This window comes from Hipposideros armiger, unplaced genomic scaffold (genome assembly GCF_001890085.2).
Source record: "Hipposideros armiger isolate ML-2016 unplaced genomic scaffold, ASM189008v1 scaffold_303, whole genome shotgun sequence".
Lineage (NCBI taxonomy): Eukaryota > Metazoa > Chordata > Mammalia > Chiroptera > Hipposideridae > Hipposideros > Hipposideros armiger.
The window spans coordinates 904353-915681 of NW_017731653.1; the positions used below are offsets into that span (position 1 = coordinate 904353).

General features: G+C 41.5%; 1 protein-coding gene across 2 annotated transcripts in view; it reads right to left on the reverse strand.

Annotated features, from left to right (window-relative positions):
* The window catches only part of ATF7 (activating transcription factor 7), an 86077-nt gene that overhangs the window by 23820 nt on the left and 50928 nt on the right, over window positions 1-11329 (reverse strand). For both annotated transcript variants that reach the window (XM_019659771.1, XM_019659770.1), the window contains exon 3: window positions 262-358. In XM_019659771.1, coding sequence (XP_019515316.1) covers window positions 262-358 — 97 coding nt within the window. The remainder of the gene's footprint in view (window positions 1-261; window positions 359-11329) is intronic.

Genomic DNA, 11329 nt, shown 5'->3' on the forward strand with positions numbered 1-11329 from the left:
GGGACAGACTGAAAAAAGCTAAGACAAACGTTCAACACACCTATTCTCAAAAACCGCAGAGCCCAATCTTGTATTAACAGAGAATGGAGGGCACAATTGAAACTTGGGAGCTTTTAGTATTCCTTTTTCCTGATTAAATGCAGATCACAGAAGGGCTCTTAATGGGAGAAGGGGAGTATAGCTCCCAGTACATCTGTTCCCTGGTATTAATCTTAACTGTCTGGTGATATCAAGACACGTGGCTTCTGGGGCAGCAAATACCTGCAATGATGACTGAGTCAGTTCGGGCTGGGCCAAATTTCAATGTCATCTCATGCTTGTGTTTATGAACTGCCAGGTGGTCCTCGTTTGTAAATCTCTGAAACGAAACAGAAACAGAGATGTGAAAAAAAAAAAAAGAAAAAGCAATGCAGTGCCCTTTTACAATGTCCTACCAAACATCCTGCAATAAGGTTGGTCTCTGGAAAGAAGGACTAGACAGGGAACGGAAAGGAGAAAACATTGGAAGTGAAGGAAAAGGACTGACGATGGGTTTAAGAAGATAAAATGGGGAAGGAGAAAAAGAGGCACTAGAAAGCTAGGAGGAGAGAGGAAGGGGAAAACCATAGCAGCAACTGCTCTGTAATATTAGGTCCAAATGAAAGGAACAGACAGATTGTTGGTGAAGTGGGGTCCATGCAGGAGACTCCAAATGAAAAAAACATTAAGGCCAATTCGTAGTGAACAAGGGGGAAATCATTTTTAATAATAATAATAAAGAGAGAAGAAGGGAAAGGCTGGGTACTCATTGGTCATCACAAAAATAGGAAATTCAGAATGAAGTTCTCCATGGTGGGGCTGAATCAGACTATTTATGAGGGGGCTAACAGGGAGATAAATTATGCAGGATTAGGAGAACCATTTAACTTCCTGGCCCCCATAGTGCTACAGCAGGCGCCTGCCCAGCTATTTGGCTCTGGGTTTTAATGAGTCAGGATGGAGCCGTAGAAAACAAAGGCCCAATGGCCAGCAGTAATGGCACATACCAGCCCCACTGGCCAAATGCTGTCTCGGGCAGCCCGCCTAGGCTCCATCAGCCATAAAGGGGCCAGTGCAATGCTGCTGGCTATAGAACGGTAGAGTAAAAATGCAAGCAAAAATTTTTTTTTGTTAGGGTAGGGAGAAGCCTGCAGGCAGGATGAGGGGAAAGGAAAAGGAGATTGTACAGAGATTTTATTTAGGGGTTTGGGTGAAAGGACAATGAAAAGGTGAGGCTAGGTGTGCCTCGGTTTATGACTGTTTCGACTAAGTAAGGCAGGGTTACTGGACAATAATGTATGCTCCGACCCCTTCTCTAGAGGGGGAGGTGAAGGGAACAGATGAACAGCAGTAATTCAAAAGAATGATACACTCAAAATTCCCTTTGAGGCTAGCTGCCCATGTTCCTTCATTAAAACATGCCTGAAACACAGTAACAGCTTGGATGCTGCAGTTTTTCACAGCTCTTTTACCAGTCAGGCTCTGAAATATGGCTCTATTTGTCTTTTTCTTTCTAAAAAAAATGACTGGTTAGTCCCCTCTTTTTATTCTCCTTATTAGATACACATTTCCCACCGAACACTACCTTTAGCCCTCTTTTACACAGCTCTTCTTGACAGCAAACTAAATAGACAGGAGTTGGCCCTATCCCAGCTCCTATCTAGTCAAGAAAGCAACACTGAACTGTTTACGTTCCTTTATTTTACTTGAAATAAAAGTAGCTTTCCCCAAATCTGCTCCGAACCCTATCACAACTAAAGCCAGCTTAAGATCTAAAGTCTTTCTAAGCTAGACTACAGGTCTGAAGGGCAAAGGGAATTTTCAGTTACAAGTATAAAGAACCAAGAAGTAAAACAGTCAAAAGAAGCATGCCTTAGTGGTTTCCGAAGTATCTGGGACAAAACTGAATGAAGTGTGGGGAAATTCAGTCAAGAACTTTAGTGTTCTCTACTATTGGTTAACCCTAGGCAACAACTTTTTCCGTCACAGATTTTTCCTTATGGGAATAAGGGTGCGGGTGGGGGAAGGAGGAGCTAATCTGTTCCCCAGGGGTATGACATCTGTAGGTTGAATAAATTTCTGTAGTGAGTATGGGACTGCCAGGTATTTGGTAAAAAGAAATGAGAAGAATCTAGTCTACAATGGAGAAAAAAACATCATTTTAGAGGGATAAGAAGAGTAGTAGATTAGGCAGGGGTATACATTTTCAAAATGCATTGAAAAATGTTATAACAATCTTTTTCAAAACTATGTTTATAAATTTTTCAAGGAAAGTTCATGTAGGTAGCTTAGAAATTTTTGCACAATGTTGTAGAATCTAGAAGAATGACTTTCAAGCAAAAAATCCTTTTCTACTATCAGAAATCTAGTTTGCTCAAAACTGAGCTGGGAGAAAGATTTTAAACCTCCAACAGATTTTGCTCTTGTTAGGATTGTTTAATATTTTAAAAGTTAACTCCCCTTCTGTTAACAACCTTGGTGCAGAGTCCTGACTTGTTTTATTTGTCCTCTAGTTCTTGTTCCTCTGTTGCACACTCCCCACTTCCTTCCACACAATCCCGTTCCCCTTATTTATTTTTCCCAAATCAAAAGTTGGGGTCTGAAGAGAGCTGAAGGTGGCTGAAGGGATCTTCCACCTATCAGCAACTCAGAGGGTTTGATAACTGTGAACATGGATAGGAAAAAAAATTACATCTTTATTTTCATTAAACTTTAACTGATATTTAACATTCCTAATTCATAACAGAAATCACAAGTATTTTCATATTGCACTATAGCTATTAGATATCTCAAAATATCCTTTATACTCATCACTACTTTGAAATTAGGGTAGTCACCAGACCCACCGTTAGAACATGTTATTTAATGCACTAGTAAAAAGGCACATATATTACATTATCAAATATTTAAAAAACATTTTTGATAACTGCATTTCAAAGTAATTCATCTCTTTTGGTATCCAATGTATTTTATTTTATTAATTTTAAAAGGTTATTCTGAGAAAGGATTTCATAGGCTTCACCAAGCTAGCAGTGGAAGTCATGACACCACAAAAGTTAAGAATACCTGACTAAACCAGGTTGCGTACTTCAGAAGAGGAGCCTAGTGGGCAGAATTTTAAGAAGGAGGGCCTGGTCTTGGCTCCAGGCATGTCTCCCTGCTATTTCTAACACAATTCTTGTACAGCTAGAGTAGGAGGGGGAGAAAGAAGTTTACTGAAGCTTTTTATCAAAGTGAATGAATGTCAACTTGGCTATTATTTCATTATTCCTTATATTCTCTCATTTATTGAGAGTTAACTCTTAATAATTCTCCAGATAAATCTTGAACTATATGCTTAGAAAATATTCCTTTGAAAGAAAATTCTCAATTACGGGGGGCTCCCTAAAGAATTTTCTTTTTGAATTATTGCCCATTAAAAAAAATCTAGCTGCCTGTTAATACCCTTACTGGGTCTTCTTTTGTTGTTTCATTTTACCTATGGCTAAGGTTTTCGCAAAGAGCCACTCAGAGAACACTCACTCTGGCTATTGGGCAAATGATGATAATTTTTAATAAATATGTAGATATTAACCATCTCCAGGAGACAGAGGTCTGAAATCATTGAAAATGGGGCTAAAGGGGCCAGCCGAGTGGCTCAGTTGGTTAAGAGTTGGCTTAAGAGCGCGAGTTCTGAGCAACAGGGCCACCGGTCCAATTCTCACATGGGCCAGTGACGCTGCGCCCGAGCTGAGCAGTCACTGAGCTGCAAACAGGTGACAGGATGGCTCAGCTGGTGTCACAACAAGATTGACTGTTCAATGGGGGGCTACGCCCACCTGCAACTAAGAGTGAACTCCGCACTTTGAGCTGAGCTGGCGCCCAAATGGCTCAGTGGATAGGGCGTGTGCTCTTAACAACAAGGCTGCCAGGCTTGACTCCCGCATGGGATGGTGGCTACGCCCATCCACAGCTAAGACTGAACTGGAAACCTTAAGCTGTGCTGCTGCTCGGATGGCTCAGTGGATAGAGCATGCACTCTTAACAACTAGGCTGCTGGTTCGACTCCCTCATGGGATGGTGGCTATGCCTACCTGCAACTAAGACTGAACACAGCACTTTGAGCTTAGAGGCCACGAGCTGCCGATGAGGCAGCCAGATGGTGACTGGCACCTCCACAACGAAGATTGAAGAACAACAACTTGGCTGTTCCCCTCCCCCAATTTCCCAATAAAATCTTTAAAAAAATAAATTAAAAAAATGAAAATGGGGCTGAAGAATTTAAGTCAGACTGGATCAGGAAGGTAGTTTGTATGCCTTGGGAGAGGATTTGCATGGTAACACAGGTTTAGAGTCTTATTTGCTCAAGTAAATGAGGCAGGACAGTATAAAAGGAGAGAAAAGTATTAGTGCTAATTTGCACCCTATTTAGAGACCACGATGCTTTACATCTGCCCTATCCAATATGGTAGCCACTTGTCACAAGTGGCTATTGAGAACTTGAAATGTGGCTAGTCCAAATTAAGATGTATTATAAGTCAAAACACACACTGGATTTCGATGACTTCATACAAAAAAAGAGATGTAAAATATCTCATTAATTTTATGTTGATTACATGTTGAAATGAGAACTGTTTGGATATATTAGGTTAAATAAAATATTAAAATTAACTTCACTTGTTTACTTTTACTTTTTAATGTAGCTTCTAGAAAATTTAAAATTACATATGTGGCTTGCATTTGTGGTTTGCATTATATTTCTTTTGAACAGCTGTGATCTAGATAATATGCCCAAAGATCTAATAGGAATTTTAATCATGTGCCAATCTGGAATCTTTCCCCCCAAACCCATTTTCTCTAAATGCAGCTTACACTATATGACAGTGGCTCTCAACCAGGGGCGGCTCCACCCCCCAGGGGACATTTGGCAATGTTTGGGGACATTTTGGCTTGTCACAAGTGAAGGGATGCTACTGACCTCTAGAGGGTATAGGCTTGGGATGCTGACAAATATTTCATAAGGCACAGGACAGCTCCCCAAAACAAAGAATTATCTGACTCAAATGTCAATTGTGTCTCTGTTGAGAAACACTGCTACAGGGTAACCAGGAAAAAGAGAAAGAAACAAGAAAAAAAGGCTGTTTTTTAGTTCTGCTTGCCAAACTGCCAACACATGTTTTTGGATTTGAAACTTGGAAGGAAAAAAACAGGCAGAAAACTCCCAACCTCACTTTATAAAATGGCTGATGTACTACAGATCTGCAAATACTTAGGGAAATTAGGAAGATGGAGACAGAAGGCACTGTAATTGGGAGAACAGATTAAATGGAATTTTCATGCATTGCCTTGTTAGTAACAAAAAGATAATATAGAACAAGCAAATCAAAACAATTTTGGCTACATTTGATTTTCACTCCCCAATAGAGAAAAAAATAGTGAGAACGGAGATATTCTTAGTTTAAGAAATGTTAATAAGTATAAAATGGAATATCAGCACTATGAGGAAGTCAATCTGAAAACTGGTATTAGCTGCAGAATGGGCAGGGAAAGTATAGTTTTATATGAACAATTTTCCATTGGAGATCTCTGGTTAAAACACTTCCCAGTTCTAGGGCGTTTCCTTCACACCGATCCTCTGTGATAGGAGAATCTGGAATCCTACCTGCTAGCAAACTGACTAAATGAAGAGAGCTAAATAGAGTTAGGAATGTCTTGAAGAACAAGGATGGTGGGAACTGTAAATCAGAAATACATTTCAATGAATGAAATCTTAAGATTTTTAATCTTTAAAAATTGGTGTATAACATACACAAAACACAAATCTTAAGTGTACAGCTCAATACATTTTTATATAAGTATATGCCTGAGTAATCATAACTCAAATCAAGAGGAGTGGGGGCATGGGCAAAAAAGGTGAAGGCGAGGGCCAGCCGAGAGGTGTGTTGGTTAAGAATTGGCTTGGGGGCCGGCCGAGTGGCGCGATGGTTAAGGGATGGTTTGGGACGCCAGAGGGCCCCGGTTTGGATCCCACATATGAGGGCCAGTGACACTACCCTCTCAGTTAAGATGCTGAACAACAGCTCAACTTGCAGCTGGGCTGCCGTGAGTCGCCAGCGATGGGGTAGGCTGCAGCCCCTGCTGCAGTGGGTTGCCATGGGCTACCGTGTGTAGCTAGCAGCCAGTGTGAGCATCAGCAGCTGCAATGAGCGGCCATCCAGAAGCCGGCGACTGATCTGCCTCGCCTGGGAAGAGCGCAATGATGGTGCCAACTTAGGCCAGTGACGCAACGTCCTCCACAACTAGACTGAAGAACAAAAGGACAGCAACTTGTCTGTTCCCCTTCCCCCAATTCCCCAGCGCTGTTCCCATCCCCCCAATTCCCCAATAAAAATCTTAAAAAAAAAAAAAAAAGAATTGGCTTGGGACACCAGCTCTGAGCAGCAGGGCCCCGGTTCAGATCCCACATGAGGGCCAGTGACGCTGCACCCTCTACAGCTAAGATGGTGAACAACAGCTCGACCTGGAGCTGGGCTGCCATGAGTCGCTGGCAATGAACAGCGTAGGCAGCAGTGGGCTGCCGTGAGCTACCCTGAGTGGCTGGCAGCCGGCGTGAGCTGCTGTGAGCCGCCATGAGCAGCCATCCAATGGCCGGCGGGCAACTGCCTCACCCAGCAAGAGCGCAATGATAATACCAACATGTGCCAGTGAGGCGACATCCTCCACAACTAGACTGAAGAACAAAAGGACAGCAACTTGTTTGTTCCCCTTCCCCGATTCCTCAACGCTGTTCCCCTCCCTCAATTCCCCAATAAAATCTTAAAAAACAAACAAACAAACAAAAACCTAGGGGAAAAAAAAAGGTAAAGGCAATTAAGAGGTAAAAATTTCCAGTTATAAACTAAATAAGTCATGGGGATCTAATGTACAGCATAGGGAATACAGTTGTAATAACTGTATGGTGACAGGTTACTAAAATTGTCATGGTGATTACTTTGTAAGGTGTACAGAGATGTCGCATCACTATGTTCTACAGCTGAAACTAATAAAATACTGTATGCCAACCATACTTTAATAGTAAAAAATTTTTTTCATGTCCTCAGATTTGTACTAAGAATCACAGTATTTTTTATTGTATTTCAGAAAACCAAGATTTTATAAATATGAAAAATAAGTAAAGTTAATAAAGTAATTATTGGCCTCTTCAAGGGGAAAAAAAAAGATATGAAACATTTCAGGCTCCCTAGAAGACTCCCTCAGACATTTCTTTTCTTAAAATTTTAAGTTAAAGAATTATTTGAAACAATATAGTACCTGGCATACAGCAAGTACTTAGCTAGTCTCTTCTCTTTTCCTTTTCTAATTTTAAGGTAGGCAGGTATTGTAGTAAAAACTTGTTTTTCTTTGCAAAATAATTCTAAACAAGTTAATGTTTAGGGAGAGTTCTTTTCCTAATCCCGTTAACACTAGTCTCCCAGAAGCTTTGTGAAATAGCAGCACTAAAAAGAACTAAAGAGAAGGCTCAGGGCAAATGAGAGCTCAGGTTAAACTAAACATAAATTTTTGTCTGTTGACTCTGAGCCAGGCACAAGCATATGGGTATTAGAAAGGTAAGTTTCAAGCTAAATCCTTAGTAAAGTATTGTGACCAGTGAAATTTCTGTGCAATATGCACTCAACCCCTAGCCAAATTCATTCCTGAGATGTTATTTTTGGCCACACAGCTCCAGTTTCCATGTGGATTTGCCTCACATTTAAAAATGCTCTTATATCCTGACCTATGATTAATTCACGTCCCTTTCCTTGTTTTAGAAGAGTAGGCTGCGGGAAGGAGCCAAATCAGGACTCTTCAGTTATTGAGAAATGAGCTCTGAATGCCTACACTATCAGGAAACAATACAAGGAATTGAGTTTATATTTGTGATAATCCGAAGTCATTTATGCTGAAACCTAACTATACCCCTTCTCCAAAGTTTCTGGGTTTGGCAGGGTTTCATGGAGAGAATAGCTTTCTTTTATTACAGTATCAAGTACTCTTGGGCATATTCTGATGAAGGAAAAGAGTATGAAATTGCCAGAGAAAACCTGAGAAACTATGGGGAGCAAGCTCTAGCATATAGTGATATTGGCGCTGAGCAGGGTGGAAAAAGGAACTGACCTTTTCTTGAACACTAATCACTTCAATTGATCACATATTCTAAAGAAACTGGGAGATCTGCAACAGTCGTAATAAGGTTTCTTTCTCACCCTCACTGCAGTGCTTCTATTCCCAGTGCGAGTATGGTATCATTTATGCTTAGAAAAGTAGGGAAAGGGAGAAAGGAAGGGACTAAATACACACACCTCAAAGCCAACGTAACTTTCATCTGTACCTTAGTCAATCCTCGGCTCAAGATGCTGCTGTTTACTAAATGAGTCACACATCCTGCTTTGAATGCTTCATGGCTCTTGAATGAATCATTTCAAAGTACGGAATTGTTCAATAAATAAATACAACCACAGCAGCCACAGCTCATAGGCTGCGTGTGAGCAAGGTAATTTATAGTGGCAAAATAAGAACAGGAAACTTCTTCCCAAAATACCCTAGAGAAAATGTTGTCAGGGGAATGAAGGAGGACAAACTACAGGGAGGGGGGAAACCCACCAAACTGTACCCAAGGTAAACTCCTTTGTCTATGGGTTGAGGAATTTTCTGTTTTGGGAAGGCTGTTTGAGTGTCTTAAAGAGAAGACTCTGGCAGCTGACTAAATTAGTCCATGGTAAAAAGAAGGAATTTTGAAAGCAGAGACATTATTTGATATAGTTGGTCTAATGGCGAAGCCATCTGGTAGAATATAAGCTCCTCAAGAGCAAGGATTCTAAACTGTTTGTTTGTGGAATATCCCTAGTACCTAGAAAGTACCTGCACATAGTAGGTGCTTAACAAATATTTGCTGAATACATTCCAATTAGCTTCTATCACTGAAGTTCTACAAAGCATCCTCAACTTACAAAACTCTTGTCCATATGTGTACAATGGTGGGAGAATTTTGATCATCCATATCCCAAAGGAGAGTTGATTTTTTAAATATCAGCTCTTTGCTATGGAACTAGAGGTTGGGCCCAGTCAGGACCAAGAATACCCTAAATGCAGGAGCTAAGAATAAGAAATTAATAGACTTTCAAAAATTAAGACAACAGGAAAAGGTCAACAGAGAATTTAAGGCACTGGGAAGAGTCTGACTCTAACGGGGAGGGGGTTGAAATAATTCCCAAAGATTTGTTTTTTTTAAAGATTTTTTTTTTTTTAAGATTTTTATTGGGGAATTGGGGGATGGGAACAGCGCTGGGGAATTAGGGGAAGGGGAACAGACAAGTTGCTGTCCTTTTGTTCTTCAGTCTAGTTGTGGAGGACATTCCTTCACTGGCCCAAGTTGGCACCATCATTGCGCTCTTCCCAGGCGAGGCAGATCAGTCGCTGGCTTCTGGACGGCCGCTCACTGCGGCTGCTGGCTGCTGGCTACACACGGTAACCCATGGCAACCCACTGCAGCAGGGGCTGCAGCCTACGCTGTAGCCGGCGACTCACGGCAGCCCAGCTCCAGGTTGAGCTGTTGTTCAGCATCTTAGCTGTAGAGGGCAGTGTCACTGGTCCTCATATGTGGGATCCGAACCGGGGCCCTCTGGCGTCCCAAGCCAGTTCTTAACCAATACACCACTCGGCCAGCCCTCCCAAAGATTTTAAAGGAATGTAAAGTGCATAGTTTCCTGGTCCTCCTATATTTTTGTGACTTTATTTTCTCCTATTTTTCCACTAACAGTTCCTATCCAGGTAAGCCGCTCTACTGATCTGCAAAGTCTACTTGTTTTCAATTTTGTGCCTCCACACAAGCCTTATTCTCAGACATGTCTTCCCTTCTCCCTTCAGTTTATACAAATCCTACCGTTTACCCAAGGCCCAGTTGAAATCCAACGGCTTTTTGAAAGCTTCTCTAATGACTCTCATCTTTAGTGGTCTATCTTTCCTGAACTTGTATGGTACTACATAATTTAGAGTTTTAGTCTGTATGGTCTCATAATTTTATCCTTTAAAGTAGACTGTAAATCACTAGAGTTAAAAATGTAACCTACATTCTTTTTTTTTCTTTTTTTACATAAAACTTAGTTTATTATACACCCAAGCAGTGCTTCTCAAAGGGCAGCACCATTTCTTGGCTGAGGGAGTGGAAACATATCATATCTTAGGGGCTTTTCAAAATGCAAGAGTATCCACCCGTGGAAAAACATTCTAATATGTCTTTTTTTTTTTAAAGCACCCTACAGACTTCAAATTCTAACAAAGTAAATATCCATCTTTAATCTCCCACATAAACAAAAAACTCTTTGGGGTCCCCCCTTTTTTACAAATTAAGGGGTCTTGAAACCAAAAACTGAGAAAACCACTGTAGTTTATCCTTAGCCATATTTGGTCAGATTCTGGCTCTGAGCTCATAAAGCACCAGTGTGATGCAATTACCAAAAACTCCATATGAGGCCCTGGCTAGGCTGAGCTTTATGTCCGTTAATAGCCCAGGAAGCTGACTTTTGGTGACCTATTGGTGTTGGACTACTTAGCTTGTTTGCTCCCTTGTTGCCTCCGTTTTATTTGTTCCCTTCACCCTTGTTTTCTTTGTCTCATTTTTTCTTTTGTATTAGTTTTAGATTTAATCAATATAGTTGTTTGTTAGCACAGTTGGTGAGGACACTTAGTATCATCAGTGAGTGTATTAGAGGTCACGATGTCTCATGACTTTTCAGACATCCCTGTTGACCAGGGGCACCACCATCTCGTGCATTATAAGCTGCTGGCAACCATTGGCAAGGGCAGCTTTGCCAAGGTGATGTCGGGATGGCATCTCTTGACAGGGACGTCGGTGGCCGTTAAAGTAATTGCCCAAGAGGCTGTCGAAAGACTTCACAAACCTTTCCTGCCAGAAGCCAGCTGTAGGGCAGCGCTGAGCCATCCTAACACCATCCGGCTCTTCGATGTGATCAACACTACGGAGCAGCTCTTCCTAGTGATGGAGCTCGAGCCGGAAGGGGACATTGATGACTTTCTTCAGGAGAACGGCCGCATGTCAGAGGACAAAGCCCGCCACGTCTTCCGGCAGCTTATCTCAGCAGTGCATCATTGCCATGAAAAAGGTATAGTCCATAGGGACATCAAGGCGCAGAACGTGCTGCTAGACGGCCACATGAACGTTAAACTGACAGATTTTGGAGTGGGAACATTTTTTTTTTAAGATTTTTATTGGGGAATTGGGGGGATGGGAACAGTGCTGGGGGGTTGGGGGAAGGGGAACAGACAAGTTGCTGTC